Source organism: Hemicordylus capensis, chromosome 5 (genome assembly GCF_027244095.1).
Source record: "Hemicordylus capensis ecotype Gifberg chromosome 5, rHemCap1.1.pri, whole genome shotgun sequence".
NCBI lineage: Eukaryota > Metazoa > Chordata > Lepidosauria > Squamata > Cordylidae > Hemicordylus > Hemicordylus capensis.
Window position 1 is genome coordinate 72,862,547 of NC_069661.1, and position 19,937 is coordinate 72,882,483.

General features: G+C 46.1%; 2 protein-coding genes across 9 annotated transcripts in view; both read left to right on the forward strand.

Annotated features, from left to right (window-relative positions):
• KLHL2 (kelch like family member 2) overlaps nt 1-19,937 on the forward strand; it is a 96,296-nt gene that overhangs the window by 54,638 nt on the left and 21,721 nt on the right. For all 8 annotated transcript variants that reach the window (XM_053252473.1, XM_053252474.1, XM_053252479.1 and 5 more), the window contains 6 exons: nt 1,852-1,968; nt 2,969-3,118; nt 4,611-4,728; nt 4,916-5,113; nt 6,565-6,666; nt 12,009-12,137. In XM_053252473.1, coding sequence (XP_053108448.1) covers nt 1,852-1,968; nt 2,969-3,118; nt 4,611-4,728; nt 4,916-5,113; nt 6,565-6,666; nt 12,009-12,137 — 814 coding nt within the window. The remainder of the gene's footprint in view (nt 1-1,851; nt 1,969-2,968; nt 3,119-4,610; nt 4,729-4,915; nt 5,114-6,564; nt 6,667-12,008; nt 12,138-19,937) is intronic.
• The window catches only part of LOC128326167 (methylsterol monooxygenase 1-like), a 44,878-nt gene continuing 36,949 nt past the window's right edge, over nt 12,009-19,937 (forward strand). Inside the window, exon 1 of the mRNA XM_053252483.1 lies at nt 12,009-12,137. The gene's annotated coding sequence lies outside the window, so the exon portion shown is untranslated. The remainder of the gene's footprint in view (nt 12,138-19,937) is intronic.

The following is a 19,937-nucleotide window of genomic DNA, read 5'->3' on the forward strand; positions in this document are numbered from 1 at the left end:
AGGTTCAATCCCTGGCATCTTCAGGTAGGGATGGGAAAAGACCTTTCTTTGATACTCTGGAGAGCTACTGCCAGTCAGTGTGGACAATACTAAGCTAGGTAAACCAATGGTCTACCTGTGTGTAAGCAGCCTTTTATGTGTGTTTTTAGCTGACTAATCCACAAGTTGACCTGAGTAAAACTAGCAGCCTTAGTTTTTATTTATAATGTTGGTTTAACATACATTTACCATACCATCTTTCAAGACCAAAACTCTTTGCAAGACAGTGAACAGACTAAAACCATTGTGTTGTATGAAGTTGGCCCACTGAAGCTAGAGCTTGTTACCCATGTAAATAAGTGTCTAGACAGCATGAAGTTGTGTGCCTGGATTATTAACTCCACCACTTCTCAAAAGGAAAGTTCTCAAAGCAGTTTATAGGGGTGGGGTAGAGGAGAATAATAGGAAGAAGATGGTTCCCTGTCCAAAAAGGGGTTCACAGTCTAAAATGAAACAAGGTAGACAGTAGCAACAGCCACTGGAGAAATGCTGTTCTGAGGCTAACTAGGGACAATCTCTGCCTTTCTGCTGAATATGAGAGATCTGCCACTTTAAATGATGCCTCTTTGCCCAGTTAGCAGTATGTAAATAATAAAATCACTGGGCAGTCTTCAGTGAGCACAACTCCAGGGGGACAGTGAAGGCAGGGGAATACAACTTTAAATGGCAGCAAACTTACCCGTTGCCAGTACCCGGTATGCTTTATGTGACATTGCCACATAAAGCATACCAGGTACTGGATTCAGATACGTTTGCCATCGTTTACAGTTGTATTCCCCATACCTACCTGGAGCAGAGCTTACTGGCTGCTACTGCTTACAAGTACAGACCTTTTGATTTCCACCGTTGAACTGCTAAAGGGATAACCTAAAGTTCAAAAAGCTACAGTGGACAGAATGATTGACATAGGTTTCTACCTATTTTGAATGTGTGGACCACTTCACATCTTGCCCTCTAATGAATGGACCCACAAATTAACTTCTGTCTACACTTTATTGGCTTGCATAAAATGGGAGCAGACTTGCTTGACCCAGTAACTACAGCCGTCATCTGAATTATCTGAAGCCCTGTGGGTCCCTTACTTTGCCCCCACACTCCCTGCAAGGAGATCTCTGCAGTTGTTGCTGATCCTGTTGAATTAAATGGACTGGCTCTTCACTTCCTAGTGGTTCATGAAATCATGATGGGGGATGGGGCCATAGCTCAGTGGTAGAGCATCTGCGTTGCATGCAGAAGGTCCCAGGTTCAGTCGTTGGCATCTCTAGGAAGGGCTTTGAAAGATTCCTATCTGAAACTTTGGAGAGCCAGTCTATCACTAATAATGAGGTAGTTGGACCAGTGGTCTGACTCGGTATAATGCAGCTTCCTATGGAACTATTTGCACAGAGACCAGCCAATGTCAGAATAAGCAAGAGACTCATGGAGAAGGCAAGTGTGGGATCCTATGTAACTCATAAGAACAGCCCTGCTGGATCAGGCCCATGGCCCATCTAGTCCAGCATCCTGTTTCACACAGTGGTCCACCAGATGCCACTGGTTTGGAAGCTCATTTCCAAAGTGAAGAGACTACCATTACCTTTGACAAGCTAGCTTCTTCAGTAGCAGTGGCTCCCCACTCCCCTTTCCAGGAGCTGAATGGCCAAATTCTGAACCTCATTAGTCTCTACTGGCCCTGGATGGCAATGTTTCTGAATTAAAAACTGACAGAGTAGGACTCAAATATGCATACAACTTTTCTCATTAAGAGGATAATATGTAAAATTTATGGACAGAAAAGGTCCAGAACTCATAATGGCTCTTGTGTTTCGGAAGGTATTTGAAGCAGTGATAGCTTGGGTTAATCATGACAAAGATGTGAGGCAAGAGCTCATGGCACGTCTGATGGAACATGTTCGCCTGCCGTTGCTCTCCCGAGAGTATTTGGTTCAGGTAAGTAAAAAGTAAGCATTTCTGTAGCACGCTATTTACTGTGATTTTGTGAAATAAACAGCTGAATTGTAAATGGGTAGATTGTTAAATATGGGAATATGCTAGTAGCCTTTTTTTTTTTTTTTTGAAAACTGTACCAATGGCTGATAATAAATATTACAACATTACAGTCTGGTTTTTTCTTGTTTCTGCTGCACTTCTATAGTGAAGAGTGAAACTCTTCAAAATATTTGGTCAGATTGATTTACTTGATGGGATAACTTCATCAACTTAATGAGCAGAAAAATATCCCTAGTTGGAGATATTTTGCTGCCTAGTTGGAGCAAAAGTCATTTGAATCAGGCCAAGAATCTAAATCTGCAGCCATACTAGAACAAAATAGATTAGTTTACAGTTTAATGATGTGTGTATTTATCAGTTGGAGAGATGAGCATTTGCTTTTGGGGTTTTCAAAGCTGCCAAAATTACTATATGCTATTACTACATATAGTTTAGAATTCTCTGGTGGAAATGCATCTTACTAACAATCAATCAATCTTTTCACCCTCTCTTGGTTTCCTTATACTCAGAAGGCTGAAAGTAAGTTACCTTGATGCTTTCCTGAAAATGAATTTGTGGGATAAAATTGGTACCCTAAGGTGACAAAATTTCAAAGCAAATAGGTGAAGTTGATCATTCTCTCTCACGTGCACGTGTGTGTGTGTGTGTGTGTACATGCACAAGCGTGCACACACACACACCCAGGGTATGGTATGTTTTTGATTTATAGTTCATATGCTTCTACCATGTTTGAACTGACTTAATTTCAGTGGTTTCAAATGGGGAAAACTGTTTCCTTATTTCTCACTGAGCAAATGGAAAAAGTTTTATATTTTCCCAAGCACCTACCATAAGATGCTACTATTGAAATGGGGATTGTAGATCTGCAAGAACTGTATTAGTCAGCTAACAATTACTGTTGTATAATGCAACTTGCTAAAACTGTCTGTTTTTTATACAGAGAGTTGAAGAGGAGGTGCTAGTTAAAAACAGCAGTGCATGTAAGGATTACCTCATTGAAGCAATGAAGTACCATTTGTTGCCACTTGAGCAAAGAGCACTGATGCAAAGTACACGAACCAGACTCCGAACACCTGCCTGTCTTCCAAAAGTAAGGCCCATCGCTATGAGCGTGCCTGCTTCCCTTCTCATATGCATTGTATTCTGTGAGGGGAAAACTAAATCATTCAGCAGAAATACAAGAAATGAATTAAATCCTAGTCGTCACCCCCACCCCTTTGGCGGCGGGGTGGGGGGGGGAGACTATCACTTAAGATGGCAGAATGGTGCCTTGCAATGTTTAAATTGTGGAGAAAGAAGTATACTGCTATCTGGTTGCATGCCAGTCGGTTCTGTTTTTGTTGAATATGACAACAAAACTGAGATACCTTTGTGATGCTTTCTGACTTTCTAGCATTTAGAATTATCAATAGGAAAATCTGGAGGCCATTATATAGCTGGCAAGATTAGAGCAATAGTATTTTGCCTGTTAAAGGCATCTACCTTTTTATCTACTTGGTGTGGAGGTGCTTGCTCTACACCATATGACAACAGAAGTCATATCCTACACTCGGTCACATTCATTGTGGCCACATAAAACGTTTCCATTGCCAGTAATGAGCACCCCAGAGAAGCCCCTCCCATAGCTGGTAGCAGTAAACTGAAGTAAGCTGGTCTTGTGGTAGCAAGCATGACTTCTCCCCTTAGCTAAGCAGGGTCCGCCCTGGTTGCATATGAATTGGAGACTTGATGTGTGAACAATGTAAGATATTCGCCTTTAAGGGATGGAGACTCTCTGGGAAGAGCAGAAGGTTCCAAGTTCCCTCTCCAAGATAGGGCTGAGAGAGATTCCTGCCCGCAGTCTTGGAGAAGCTGCTGCCAGTCTGTGTAGGCAATACTGAGGTAGATGGATCAATGGTCTGACTCAGTATATGGCAGCTTCCTATGTTCCTAATTAATGAGTAGAAGAGAAGAGACACTCCAACAATTAAGAACATAACCTGCTGGATCAGGCCCAAGGACTATCTAGTCCAGCATCCTGTTTCACACAGTGGCCCACCAAATGCCTCTGGGAAGCCCATAGGCAGGAGCTGAAGGCATGCCCTCTCTCCCGCTATTACTCCCCTGCAACTAGTACTCAGAGGCATCTTGCTTCTTAGGCTGGAGGTGGTCTATAGCCCTCAGACTAGCAGCTATTGATAGACCTGTCCTCCATGAATTTATTTAAACCCCTCTCAAAGCCATCCAGGTTGTTGGCTGTCAACACATTCTTGTGGCAGAGAATTCCATCGGTTAATTATGCATTGTGTGGAGTTCTTCCTTCATCACTGAGAGCTTTGGTGATGAAAACCATTCTCCGGAGAATCTCCTTAGGAAAAGCAAAGGAGGACTTATGAGGTGACTCTCAATGTTTCTTCCTTCCACCATTGCCCTTGAATGAGGTAGCAGGTCCATGCGTATGACTGCAACATACTCATGAATGCAGCAGATTGTATTCATACCTGCAATTTGGCTGTCCATGACTGACTTAACACTCAGAAATTATAAAATTTGCTTCCATTCATGTGAATAATCGGATTTACTGTGTGTTGCTTTCTTTGAAGCTGCTGATGGTGGTTGGAGGACAAGCACCAAAGGCCATCCGCAGTGTGGAGTGTTATGATTTTAAAGAGGAGCGTTGGCACCAAGTTGCTGAGCTGCCTTCCAGAAGATGCAGAGCAGGTAATTACATCTACTCTTAAACACCAGTGTTGCTTACATAAATATCATTCTGCGCCGACAAGTTCCTGTTATGGCTGAACTTGTATTGTGTGAATGGAAGTGCATCTAGCATTGATGTTTAAAATCTTAGTCCCAAGCAAATCTTATTTTCAATATATGTAATTAATCCTTTTTCTTTTTCTTTCAGGCGTGGTTTACATGGGAGGACTGGTTTTTGCTGTTGGTGGTTTCAATGGCTCCTTGAGAGTTCGGACAGTGGATTCGTATGATCCTGTGAAGGACCAGTGGACAACTGTCGCTAATATGCAAGACAGAAGAAGCACTTTGGGAGCGGCTGTATTAAATGGGTTTTTGTATGCTGTCGGAGGGTTTGACGGGAGTACAGGTGTAGAATCTTTACCAGCTCTTGAATTTGAAGAGTTTATTTGTGAACCTCTTTTGCAGCAGTAAATCTAGGGCATACACACACACACCACCCACCCCCGCCTGCTTATGTTTAGAGCACACTAAGCAGTCCAGCTTTAAAAAAAAAACCAACTTGGGATACCCATTGGAATGCGATAACTTGTTTCCATTAGGATAATAAAACATCCTGTGACACAGGGCTAGCCCTCTAATGAAGCCTACTGAAGCTGTCTCTTCAGACAGCATGTTGGAAGAGTTGTGGGGGCGGGGGCTTGGTCAAATGGTGCTCCCCCATTTGACCAGGCCTCCATTGATGCTACTCAGGCTCATTTTCTCCCATGCTAGCAGCTTCCATTTCCCCTGCTCTCCCTGTTTGCAAGGTGTGTAGAACAAAGCAGCAGGAAGTGTAAGCTTGGACTTCCTGTCACTCTGCTCCCTTCCTTCTCCAAAGGCAGGAAGAATGGGGCAACTAGTGGTGGTGAGGAAGGGGAGAGAAATGGAAGGAGACAGAGGCAGAGAGAGTGCTTCCTGGCATGCTTTGATGTGCCAGGGAAAGGGGACAGGTTAGGTTTTAGATGTGGAGGGTAGAGGAAGTGCTCCCTGACATGTGGCTTGGGCCTGGAGGAGCAGAGTTGCTGCTGGCCTTTGTGCACATGAAAATGGAACAAAGGAAGCTGCCTTATATCGAGTCAGACCCAGGGGCGTAGCTAGGGGAGAGGGGGCCCGTGTTCATCCCTCACTCTGGTGGCCCCCCAGAATGAGGGAGATAATGAAGAAAATAGGGAGGGGTGGATCTGGAGGGCCCTCAGGAGCTGGGGACCCGTGTTCTTTGAACCCTTTCGCTCAATTATAGCTATGCCCCTGGTCAGACCATTGGTCCATCTAACTCAGTATTGTCTACACTGGCTGGCTGGAACTCTTCAAGGATTCAGGCAGGAGTCTTTCCCAGCCCTACCTAGAGAGGCCAGGGATTGATTCTGGGACCTTCTGCATGCAAAGCAGATTCTTTACCACTGAGCTGTGGCCCTATCCCCAAATGGGGGCAGCAGCTTGCCTGCAGCCTCAGACACCAATTCAGCTTGGGTTGTACCTGCTGTGGCCTGTGAATATTCTGAACATGCTTTTCTCCTATCAGTTTTCCTTCATTCTGCCCCCCCCCGAAAATTTCAACTGAGTCATTCCAGAACCATTATACCTGTGTACAACTCATTTTGGGTGTATTATTCTGTGCACACAGTATTTCAGCTGAATAAAACCTGCAATCAAAATTTGCTATTATCTGTTAGCTGATTATATATATTATAATAATATTTTATTCCAGAGGTAGGAAAAGAGTTTGTAAGAATAATTCATAATTTTGATTGGACTTCATCTGAGAGAAACTGAGCAATAAATTCATACTACCTACTTTTCTGTATGGATTTATTACAGGTTTATCTTCAGTAGAAGCCTATAATATGAAGACTAATGAATGGTTTCATGTGGCTCCAATGAATACAAGGAGAAGTAGTGTTGGTGTAGGTGTAGTTGGAGGTAAGTTATCTTTTTTTACTAAGTTCAGTCTGCTGTATGATTTGGATAAATATACCATATGTGCATAGGAGGCACTCTTTCCAAAACAGACTCCGAACTGCATGTAGACGGAATACAATTCTATCCTCAGATGCAGTATTAGGCTCAGGATTGCCCTCTACTGTGTTCTGTGTGAATTGCCTTGCTTGCCACTTTTTTCCTTCATGTTTTTCTTGTGTTAAAAACATTGGAAGGGTACCCTCTGCTATAGAAGCAAACAGCTAGAGTAGTCAAGTATATTGGCATCAGCTGCCGAATTAAACAGTACCTTTATTAAATAGCCTTTTGAACCTTAATCAGTATTCTTGAAATAAATAAAAATAACTTAGAAAAGAGAAAATAAAGACATATTTCAGAGACTGAATAGAAACATCTATATATTTAAAAGCCTTAGGACATATGTAGCAAATCCTGTGGTACATGGCACATCGCGAGAGTTGAGAGAGAGAATTGTCCAGAAGGGAGAGAAGCCATGAAGTAGGGTTGAGCGGCGGTTGGAGGGGCAGCTGCCGCCGAGGAGGGAGGGTCAGGGAGGAGGAGGCGGCAAAGAAAGAAAAAGAGACATGGAGCAGGTATTGGTCGCCCTGCTAAGTCTCTTCGCAAAAAAGACAGCCGAGCTGGGGAGGAAGAGCACACTGAGGGCCATCTGTGCAGGCCGGAAGGGAAGCCCTGGTTCGGCCGTTCTCCTCATGAAGAGACTCGGCAGGGTGATGGAGGCCGGCTTGAGCTGTGCTCTCCATCCCCAATTGACTGTCATCTTTGCAAGGAGACTCAGCAGGGTGACGCAGCAAAGGTCAATGGTAGGAGCCGATCTAGGCCGCCACAATGCCACTCGGTCTGGGGGGGGGGAGGGGGTGCTGGCGGGGGGACTGGCTGAGGGGAGACTGGCTGACGGGGTGAGTGAGCAATAAAGTCCTAGAGCGCAGATGCTCTGTGTGGTATTAATGTATTAATTAATACATTAATACCACACAGCTAGTAAGCTAGTATTAATGATTATTTCTAAACCCTACATCTAAATTGAGCAGCCTGTCTAGTTAAGGCACCTTTGCTATCCTGTGGCATCCTTTAAGGTTTAATCCATCAAAACTTGGATTAGAGAGGACAGCTGGTCTTGTGGTAGCAAGCATGACTTGTCACCAGGGTCTGCCCTGGTTGCATATGAATGGGAGGCTTGATGTGTGAACACTATACTATATTCCCCTCAGGGGATAGAGAGAAGGTTCCAAGTTCCCTCCCTGGCATCTCCAAAATAGGGCTGAGAGAGATTCATGCTTGCAACCTTGGAGAAGCCACTGCCAATCTGTGTAGTGTTTCTCAACCTTTTTGGAGTCAAGAACCGCTAAATTCTTTGTGTGGAGTTTCAAGGACCGCTACATTCTTTGTGTGCAGTTTCTGGACCAACAGTTAGTAAAGTAATACTTAATATCAATCAATTAAATCAATAAAATTAAAGTGAAATTAATTAAAATGAATTTAATCAAAATTTAACTTTTGAAGTTCTGGCAGGCCAAGATTAATTTAAATTACAATAAAATAAATTCAATTAAAATGCTAATAAAATAAACACAATACAATCTGTACAAAATACATAATAAAATGCATTGTTCTTCCTTTCCACCTCTGCCAAATCATCACACTTAACACAGAGCATATGTAAGGGAAAAATTAGAGAAGTTTTTCTCTTAATTTTTGATAAGAAGATTATACTTTGATCCTTCACCACACAGGCTTTTATAAGAAGGAAAGAGAGAAGTGAGACTGGGAAAGAAAGAGGGAAAGAATAGGGCAGGCTTGGCTTGAGGAAGAAAATGGGGCAGGCTTAGCGAGAGAGAGAGAGAGACAGAGGGATAGAAAAAGGGGATGGGGCACACTTGAAGGGGGAGAGAAAGAGAAAAAAGCTAGAAAAGAAAGAGCTTGAAAGAGGATAGGTAGGTTTGACTTGAGGGAGAGAGAGAAAGTTTGAAACAAAACTGATAGAAGAACCACCCCACCGCGCCGCACCTCGCTCTGCTTGCCACTTGCCTTCCCCTGCTGTGAACCTCCATGTATTTTTTTAAATTCCAATGCCAGCCGGTGTGCGACTGAGGGGATGGCTGCCGGGTGGGGGCGGCCAGGGGGAAATAAAAATTTGATCACACAACCCTTTATGTGAACTTTGGTTGAAGAGCAGTATACAAATATTCATGGTACTTATGATGGCGGGCACTTCTATGATTGCAAGGTTGGGTTGATCCAACCTTGCAATCCTGAAAGCACTCACCATCATGCTTAGGGCTCTTCCCATTTCAGACAAGCAATCACAGGAGCACTAGCCATCACGAATAGGGCTCATCAGACAAGCTCTGCTGTACGGACGGACGAGAGGTGGGGTGCATAGGTGATTGACACAGTAGGGGTAGGACTTCCTCCCCCTTTAGGCTGCTATACACAGCTACAGTGGTGCAATTATAGTATCTGTATCGGGTGAATGACAGAGTCAAATGTGTAATACACACTAGCAACTAGCAACTCTTGAACCAGAGTTACTTAATCCAATTTAATAATGTGAATATTGGTTTAGGGAGCAAAATATTGCTGGCAGAAAGGAAGCAATTCTAAAAATGCTTAGGGCCATAAGGGTTGTATCCATCTCATTAGCACAAGTCTACAACTGATTCAATCATATCATATTATCACTTCAGCTGTGCAAAAAACAAACAATAAATTCTTTTTAAATAGTGGGAAAATATGAAAAGCAAAATTCTGCAACATATAGTAATTTTGTACAACAAGATTTGGTTTTGCAGAATTTCTTCTTCTTCTTCTTCCAGCAATGGGGTGGAGAAAAGAGCTAAATAGTACACAGCTGCAGTACATATCTGACCAGTGGAAATTTAAAGCAGCAATTTCTAAGATTTCACCAGATTTTGCCTACCCAACTTAGCAGCCGCTGTCCCCGTGATTCTTCTCAAGGGAAATCTTGCCAATCAAACCCAGTTTTAGGCCACTTCCTAAACGGCTGCGCCCGCCCCTTTATCTTAATGGACGCAACAGAGAAAAGAAGATCTATAGGCAGACCCTCTCGTTGTGACTTAGCTAAAAGATCTCCAGGGAAAGGAGGAAAGCAAGGAGAGCTCCCTGCCTTCTCATCGCTAGCCTCCCCACCTTCCCTGCTTGCTTTCTGAGCAAATAAAGGCTCAGGAGGGGGATGCACAAGGAGAGGGAGAAAAGGAGCCCCTGTTCGAGCGGCAGCGTCTGGGAGTCTGTCTTTCTGCCCATCCTAGGAGCTGACTGGAGAGAAAGCCGAACCCTAAAAAGGGGTGGGAAAGGGAACAAAATCCTCCCCTTACCTTGCCTACCCCAATGCTTACCGGTTCTTTTGCCAGCTGCACGCTAGTGGAGCTGGACCCCCAGGTCCCCCCGCAACACCATCTCATCGTGCCAGCCTCATCACTACTGCTGCTGCATTCAAACTTCCCGCTCCGCCTTCCCTTTCTCAGCTCCCGCCCAACTGCTGACCTGAGCCAAGTAAGCCTCACAGAATAGACTGGCGCTTTGCAATTGGGAAAGTGACGCCGGGCTGCAGGGCAGGCTACGGTGTCGCTCTCACTGCGAGGCACGCCTGCACAGTTAAGTGTATTAACTGCAAGCCTCGCAATTGGGAAGCGACGCCGGGTTGGAGGGAAGGCCACGGTGTCGCTCTGGTATCCACCACCGCCAGGTAGAAGGACCACTGGACAGCTCACACACCCCCACAGCCATCCGCTCGGCCGCGCAGTGGCTGGAATGGGAATAATAATTTTTAAAAAAACATGGAGGTTTGCAGTGGAGGGTGGGGGGAATTCCTCAAGTCGCGGACCGGCACTCAACTCGTCGCGGACCGGCACCGGTCCGCGGACCAGCCGTTGAGAAACTGTGGTAGATGGACCAGTGGTCTGATTTGGTATAAGGTAACTTTCTATGTTCCTAACAATAGCTTGTATAGATTACAGAAAACATCTAACCTTATATGTTCATGATGTATTTCACAACCATCAGTACAAGCTTTGCATTTTTCAAAAATAAGTAAATGCTAGGATCAGAATGCTCACACCAGTTCAAAAGGTTTCAGGTCAAATCTCACACTTGTGTCTGCATATTGCAATGCACCAAAGAGATATCTTATTTGGTGCTAAGTCATGAGACACTGCACAGTAGCCATACAGCACAGTAAAAAATATTAGTTCCTATGCAAACTGCAATCAAATCAATTTTTTTCTGTTACAGTGAGCTTTTCATTTTATCTGTTTATCTTGTATGTAAACCACTTTGGGAACTCTTGTTGAAAAGCAGTATATAAATATTCATCGTATATGTATTCATTGCTAAGTAGATGTGATTAAGCAGATGTCCTCATTGCATCAGGAAGCATTTTAGTGCTTATTATACCTGCAAAAAGCTTTTGCAAGGTAAAGAAAAATAAGACTTGCCAATGTAAAAATGTGCTGTAAGCATAATCAGATATAAGCAAGTCGTGCTGTTACTTGGTTTATCAGTAACTATTTTATTCTTGGTTTTTATACTGTCTTTCATAAGACATCCCAAGGTGGTTTTCAAAAGTTATAATATAAAACTCCATTAAAAATCACACTTAAAATCTTAAAACCAGTTAAACAGTACAAACCATAAAACACCAAGAAGCTACCATAAAGAAGCAGGAAAGCTGAGAGACCCAGCAGCCCCTAAGGGGTTAAACCAAGAACAAATATAAAGGTCTTCAGTTGTTTTTTTAAAAGGAGCCACATTTCATGTATCTGGCATGTATTTTATTTGGCATGTATTTTATTTGTGAAAATAAAATACATGAAAATAAAATACAAGGATCTTATCCTTGGCAAAATAGTTATTTTCCATCTTTTTAAAAACTGCTTTGGAAGTCTACTTAATTCCACTTGTGTTCCTTCCTCTAAAAAGGGAGGGTACATCAACTTAATTTGGTAAATGAAGGCACTTGCTTAACACAGACTGAAAACAAAAGTAGCTTCTAGTACCATGAATGTTGATAAGCAGTTGCCAGCAGTAAATCCAAGTTTTACAATGTTTCAGTTCTGCTGAACATAAAGCCAGCTAAATTTCCATCTTAACTAATTGCACAGGAGCATATGTGTTCCAATTAAAACCAGCCACTTAAATAATGATCTTCACATAAAGGCTGTTTAAATTTTAATCCTTCCTGTTTTTGGAAAACAGATGTAAGTGATGCCTAGGGCTTTAGGACAGTATAGTGTGACAACCTGCCTGTTTGTGTGCATTTGTATATATTTTGCTAATCTTAATTCCAGGTATGCTGTATGCAGTTGGTGGTTATGATGGTGCATCACGTCAGTGCCTTAGCACAGTGGAATGCTATAACTATAGTTCAAACGAATGGACCTACATTGCAGAAATGGGCACTAGACGTAGTGGAGCAGGTGAGCAAACAAAATAAGAGCTATTTTTGAGAGCGTCTGTCAATAGAAAAATGCAGGCAGTCTAATGCACAACACCTTGACAGCCTTGGATACTCAAGTGTCCTGTCTCTATTGTACCAGTAATTGCAGATGTTCTTGTTCTTAATGTTACTACAGCTTGGGCCCAGTTTGGTTTTATTACATAGGCACTGGATTACACTTTTTTACCTGGATAGTTAAGGTAAAAAGTAAAACATTCTACCATTAGAAACCTGAAGCATTCTATTGGGCATAAAATACAAGCTACCTATTCATTCTCATACTGCACAGGAGATGCAGTGGTAAACTCCTCCTGTATTCTGCCAAAGTAAATAATATGGCTCTGTGTTCGCCAGGAGTCGACACCGACTCGATGGTACAACAACTGTCCAACCATGGCTTCCTAATCAACCACTCAAAGAGTCAACTTTCTCCCCCTCAGAAGTTATACCAGATAGGAATTGTCATAGATACCACCCTGGCCAAGCTAAATCTTCCTCAAAAACATTCAGAAGATCCTGTCCATAATCTCCTTGATATGACCATGCAGGAAGATACCACTTCTCAATCTCCCCCCCCCCACACACACACACACTAGGCCTAATAGTGGTGACCCTGGATGCGATAGCCTGGGCCAGGTTTCATCTGGGCTCACTCCAGTGGTTCTTACTCCTCTATCAGAGTGCCATACCACAAACGTCCCACATAAAGATCTTAGTGGCCCCCAATCTCAGTCAGCCTCTGGTCTCATGGACAACTCTGAACCATCTATCACAAGGGAAACTATTTCTAGACCCACCCAGAGTTGTCATCACGACTGCTCCGGATGCTGCGGTTGGGGAGCCTACTGTCTCCAGCACTCAGCCCAAGGGAAGTGATCCATGCAGGTGGTCCTAACCATCAGTTGTTTAGTGCTGAGGATCATCCACCAGGCATTGATTGCCTTCCTACCTGTTGAGAGGCCAAAACGTCTTGGTGTGCACCAACACAGTGGCGTAACTATAGGGGGGGCAGGGGGGGCACGTGCCCGGGCGCCACCCCGCCAGGTCACGTGGGGGGCGCCAAAGGGTGGCCTCCCCCCCCCCACCGCCCTCCCCTGGATCGCCCGGAGTGGCGGCGGGGCCGGGCGTGCCGAGCCTGCCATTTTTAAAAGCGTGGACTGATTTTCAACTGGCTTTTTTGACCCGTCGCCGCCGCCTACAGGCTCACCCCACACGCCGCTCTGACGCTTGCCCGCCTTTGACCCCATCTCCTTCCCTCGCCTCCCTGCGCCCAACAGCTCCCACTAGAGAGAAAAAAGGGCAAGGAAGCTCCACCCCGCCCGCAAGCTCTCCACTTTCCTGGGCGTCGTCGTCGTCCCCACATTGCTCTCTATGTTCAGCGTGGTGCTTTTCCTGCTTTTCCTGCGCCTCGGTGAGTGGTGCTTCCCCTGTGCTAGGTCCATAGCGCCCCCCGCTCCTGCTTAGGGGCCCTGGGGAGCGAGCTGAAGAGAGCTAATGCAGGCAGGGAGAGGCTTAGGGGCCTCTTGCTCCCTCCCCCTCCCCGGGTTCTCCTCTGATCGCCCCTGCGGGAAACGCCTTTTTTATTTTTTACATTTTACATTTACTTTACTTTTACTTTTCGCAAGTAAAGGGCCCTTCGGGCTAAGGTTACACGCCTTGGCTGACAATGTGTAGCTAGCTTGGGGCCCCAGGCAAGGGAAGGAGGGCGGTGGGGAGTAGGGACCTCCCGTGGGGTTTGGCGTGTGACATCATCTGCTGTGCGCCGCTCTGACGCGGTGCGGTGGGGAAAGGTGTGGAAGTGTGGACTGGAGTGCGAGGGCGAGCCTTTCCTGCGGGCTGCCAGATCAAGATCTGTTCTGGGGATGGGGAAGTGGACTCGCTCTCTTTGATGCGCTTGGAAAGAGACCCGGGAAAGCACAGCCGCCCTTGGAGTGCGAGGAGGCGGCTGATCGATTTGGGCAGTTCAGGGGCCATTTCCTCCCAGTCACCAGCATCTCCCTTCACTCTGCTCGGAGTATTCCAGCCATGGTCGCCAGACAGGTGCTAACAGACAAGAGAAATAGTTTGAAACAGCAGCCCTCTAGATCTCTTCTTCGGGCGTTCCTCCTTGCTGTTCTTGGGTTTTCTTTTGTTTAGTGCTTAGGAACTTAGGAGGCTGAAGGACATTAGGTAATGCTGGGGAGAAAGTTGCCTTCGCCTCACTTATGGGACGGGGTCCATGGCTCTGAATTTCCTGCCTCAACCGATACGGGAGACAGTAGCGGCCACAGTTCAAGAACAGATAATCAGAGGGTGATCTATCAGGGTATATTTTCTTTTCCCCTTGCAGGTTTTTACATGTGCAAATAAGTCACCCCAAAATATAGGAGACCGGGGGTGCTCGCCTGCCTTTGATCCCGGCTCCTTCCCCCGCCTCCCTGCACCCAACAGCTCCCACTACAGAGAAAAAAGGGCAAGGAAGTTGTTACAAGAAGTTTAGGCTGTGCGCGACGATTCTATGCAAAAGCTCCACCACACACTCTGTATGTGTGGCGATGATCTTCACAGCATGCAGTAATTAATTGGGGCAGGCTCGCTGGTTTTGCCTTCTGTGAATATGCAGACCAGCGCAAGGAAGGTGCTTAGAAGGGGAGAGCTCTGAGCGCGTAGGGGCGAGGGAGGGACAGGGAATGTCCGAAAGGAATGAGGACTGGAAGCAGGGCAAGAGAGTTTGTTGGGGTCGCTGCTGGAGGCAATGAGCAGTTCAAGCATCTATGCGTTTTAGACAGGCGGGCCCCCTTCTTTACGGGCTTAGCCTTAAGGTAGCCTGCCCCCCAGCTGCTCTTTTGCAGCAGGAAGCAAAGAAAACCGACGAGAAACTTCTTCCTTCCTGGAGCGCTGCTTGGGCTACAGCAGCAGCCCGTATGTCTCCCTCCTCCCATCGTCCTCTTCAGGAAGCTGCGCTGCTGCTCAAGTGGGAGAGGTAGGTGTCCGTTCTCCTGTCGGTGGGGTGGGTTTTGCCTCTTGATGGATGTGCCCTCCCACACACACACCCCTGCTTTCGCTTCTAAAGCCGCCCCTTTCTGCTGTCCGCTTGATGGGATCGTTTCCTCTCCCCACACCCCTCTTGCGTCTATGTTTTCCTCCGTGCTTCGCCTCAGCCTAGACTCTGCTTCTCGTTTCTTAGAATTGGATTTGGGTTTTGTGTGTAGGACGAAAGGGTTTTCGTCTCCTGCCCTCCTCCTCGCTCCCCTCAATAACTTGCAAAAGCTGCCTAGTACTGCCATGATTGTCAACAATATCTGGGAAATTGTGCGTGTGTGTGAGTGAAGGAGGCATGAGGTTCCTAATTGCAAAACTTCTAATGAGTTTCTCCTGCTCCTTGAAAGGGACATAATTCTAGCCAGAGAGAGAGAGAACTTAGTATGTGGCTGCACAGGCCAAAAGGTTGGTGAGCCCCCAGATTGTCAGATCAACTAAAATGTTGGCTACTGAATCATGTCCTTGTACATAGCTGGTGAACCAGCTGCACCAGAGAAGTGGTGGTTTTTGCTGTGCCTAAATGTTGAGTTGCAAGGCTGACAACAAAAAGGAAAGGTGGACAACCTCCAAACTAAAAAGCTAAAAGGTCTACTCTAAAATGTATCAAAAGCATACCAGTTGCCGTGAACACTATATTTGAGAATATTTTGTAGAATAGTCTATATTTGCCATAAAACTATTCTGTGGAAGGTTTTGTGTGTGTGAATTTTAAGTGCCACTTAGAATTCATACAGAGAGGCTTGGTTGGTAATATTAAATGGTATACAAATGTTGGATGCCTGTAACTAGCTGCAAACAATGGGCAGCATCCAAGCAAAGATTTGTCCAAGTGGAATGCTTCTGCTTGTGCATGGAGGCGGGAAGGTGATTTTTACCAATTCTCCCTTTTCCTCTGCAGCTTTTTGTGCCTGCCAGAAATATGTCTGTGAGAGTTGAGGGACCCTCTGGGATATTTTTTAGTTGTAGTCTGAGTGTCCAGTACTTTCTGTATACTGTACAATTAGATGTGCATAAATGTCTATGATGTTTAATTAGAGAACACTAGAAAGAACAGAGCTCAAACGGAGTGGTGTTATTTTTGGTAATTTTTGTAATTTTTTAATTTTTAAAATAAAAGTTTTCTGAAACATGTGTGTCAGTCAGATGTATGTTGTGGGGGCGGGGGTGCAATTTCAGTGCTTGCCCTAGGCGCCGTTTTCCCTAGTTACGCCTCGAAGCTGCCATATACCATATACCCTTGGTCTATCTAGCTCAGTATTGTCTACCCAGTCTGGTAGCGGCTTCTCCAAGGTTTCAGGCAGGAGTCTCTTGCAGCCCTATCTTGGAGATGCTGCCATGGAGGGAACTTGGGACCTAGATGCTCTTCCCAGAGTGGCTCCATCTCCTGAGGGGAATATCTTCCAGTGCTCACACTTCTAGTCTCCCATTCAAATGCAAACCAGGGTGGACCCTGCTTAGCTAAGGGGGCGGCGGTGTGGCGGGCGCGGCGGGGGGGCGCAATTTCAGTGCTTGCCCCGGGCGCCGTTTTCCCTAGTTACGCCTCTGCACCAACATAATGGCGAAAGCACGAATTAATCATCAAGGAGGAACCAGTTCTCACTCTCTTCACCAGGAAGCAACACTCCTCCTTCAGTGGGCAGAAACATATCTGGCATAAAAAGGAAGTTGAAAGGGAAAGTCAGGAGGGTCAAATCACTTCAGAAAGCAAGGAACTTATTTAAAACTACAATACTAGAAGCTCAGTTAGAATGTATATCAAGAATGAAAAAAGGTACCATCAAGTTCAGGATGGTGCCAGCATGGCTAACAAGTAGAGTCAGGGAAACTATAAATGCTGCTATAAATCTCCAACTACCCACATAGTCTAGCCTTGCTCCTCTGTAATGCCAGTTCAGTTTGGAATAAGACTGAAATAGTCCATGATTTGATCATGGATGAGGGAGCTGACCTGGCATGTATAACTGAGACCTGGTTGGGGAAGGCTAGTGGTCCAGTGTGGGCTCAGCTTCTCCCACCAGGTTACTCTGTTGTGGAGCAGGCTAGGGGAAGTGGGCGGTGTGGTGGAGGAATGTCTGTGGTCCATAAGAATACCATCTCCCTTGCCAGGGCCCCTGTGAGACAGTTGACTTGGGTGTGTATTTTTTAGGCTGGATACTAGGGATTGGGGATTCTGTTGGTGTACCGTCCACCCCACTGCCCATCTGATTCCCTGACATTCACGGAGCTGTTCACGGAGTTGGTGTTGGAGTCTCCTAGACTTCTGGTGCTGGATGACTTCTATATCCACTTTAGAGCTGGCTGATCTGGTGCGGCTCAGGAGTTCATAGCGGCCATGACAGCTATGGGCCTATCCCAATTAGTTTCAGGATCAACGCGTGTTGCAAGCCACACACTCAATTTGGTCTTTTGTTCAGGCGGGTGTTCCATGGGTGGGAGATATGGTGGTTTCCCCATTGTCATGGACGGATCACTATCTGGTTAAGGTTGGTTTCACAGCCACAATCCACCCCTGCAGGGGTGGTGGACCTATTAAGATGGTCTATCCAAAAAGGCTGCTGGACCCAGAAGGATTCCAAAAAGTCTTGGAGGATTTTGAAGTTGGTGTGGCTGGTGATTCTGTTGATGCCCTGGTGCAGTGTGCTATCTAATTCTTTTCTTCTGTGTGTGGAATGAATTTTGTTCTGGGTGGCAGTATCAAGGCAGTGTGCGCACACATACATTCCGAATGGGGCATTCCTGATTCAACTTGAGCAGGATCTAAAATTAACTAAGCAGACAGACTTGTGAGCACGCACACGTGTGCACACTTTAGAGGGAACACTGCCCTGGTGGGAACCTGGATTAGAGAACTCACCAGATCTCTCCAAACTAGGGAGTGGGTGACAAATGGCAAATGTGGTTCAATGTAAGCAAGTGTAAAGTGATGTGGGCTCCCCAGCGGCATCTGGTGGGCCACTGTGTTAAACAGGATACTGGACTAGATAAGCCTTGGGCCTATCTAGTCCAGCCTACAGGGACATTCTTATCATTGTGTGCACACCATGTGAGCAGAATTCTATTTCTCCATGTCAACATCATCAGGAAAAGGAATATTCTCCCTGAATGCCTGCTTGGAAGCAGTAATGGGCTGGGTGAGGGATAACAAACTGAGACTGAATCCAGACAAGAGGTACTTATTGTGCGGGGTCGTCACTCGGGAAACGATATTGATCTACCTGTTCTAGATGGGATCACACTTCCCCAGAAGAAACAGATACGCAGTCCGGGAGTGCTTCTGGATCCACACCTTTTCCTGGTTCCTCAGACTGAGGCAGTGGCCAAAAGCGCTCTCTATCAGCTTCGGTTGATACGTCAGCTGCATCAGTTTCTTGAGGTTCATACTCGCAAAACAGTAGTACACTTGCTGGTAACCTCCAGACTTTATTATTGCAATGTGCTCTATGTGGGGCTGCCTTTGTACATAGTCTGGAAACTACGATTAGTACAAAATGTGGCAGCCAGGTTGGTCTCCACGTCATCTCGAAGAGACCATATTACTCCTATATTACAGGAGTTGCACTGGCTGCCAATAAGTTTCCGGGCAAAATACAAAGTGCTGGTTATCCTCTATAATAAAAGCCTTGGTGTCCGTCCGTGGAAGGACACCAAGGCGTGTGTTCGTGCCTCCCTGGCCTGTACTGGGCATGCGCTTCGCGCATGCCCAGAACAGTGCAAGGGAGACACGACCGGCGGCCATCTTGGGTGGCCAAAAGCGGCCGCCCCGAAAAGGCTGGTTGTGTGGCGGCAGGGGAAACTGGCCGAGGCGGTGGCAGAGCCGCCGCCTCGGCCGAAAAAGACGGAGCCCAGGCCCAGAAGATGGGGGACGGAGCGGAGGCCGGCGGCAGCACGGAGGCCGGCGGCGGTCGGCGGCACAGAGCCGACCACGAATGGCCCGGCCCAGCTGCAGAGGCCGACAGCGGCGCCCCCAGAGTCCACCCAGCCGCTGATTGGGGGGGAAGAGGCGGCGGGGGAAGCCGGTCAAGGTGGCGGCACCACTGTGTCAGAGCCAGGCGGGAGAATTTGGGGCCTGAAGCCGGGCGGGGGGGGAAGCCGGCCGAGGCCTGCCGGCAACGCCGCTGGAGCAGGGCGGAAGGGCGAATTTGGGCCCCTTCCCTTCCTAGCGCCCGTTATTCAACGTGCTAAAATTTACTTGTAACCAATAAAGCCCTAAACAGCTTAGGCCCATGGTACTTAAGAGAGCGTCTTCTTCTGCATGATCCCCATCGTCTACTGCGTACATCAGGGGAGGCTCGTCTGTGGCTACCTTCATGTCATCTGGTGGCCACCCAGGGACGAGCCTTCTCTGTTGTCTCCCCGAGACTCTGTAACGTGCTTCCCATGGGAATTAGAGTCTCCCCATCTCTAGCGGCTTTTCAAAGGTGTTTTTTTAAATAATTAAAAATACTCATCTTTTTACCCAGGCCTTTTTAGCTTTTTAACTTTTTAAACTTTGGATTGTTTATTATTTGTGTTAAACTGTTTTTAGCATTTAATTGATTTTATTGTTTTGTTTTTGTTGAAAACCACCCTGAGACCTTGGGTTGTTGTGGTATAAAAATGCACTAAATAAACAAACACCAAAGTGGATTGGCTCAGCCACACTGAGATTCACCCAGCAAAATGGAGCCTCAACCATCGAGTTTTTAGTCTACTCACGGCACACTTCGAGTGTCATCATCATCAGTTTTATTACGGCCATTGGCCAGCAAAAATGGTAGTA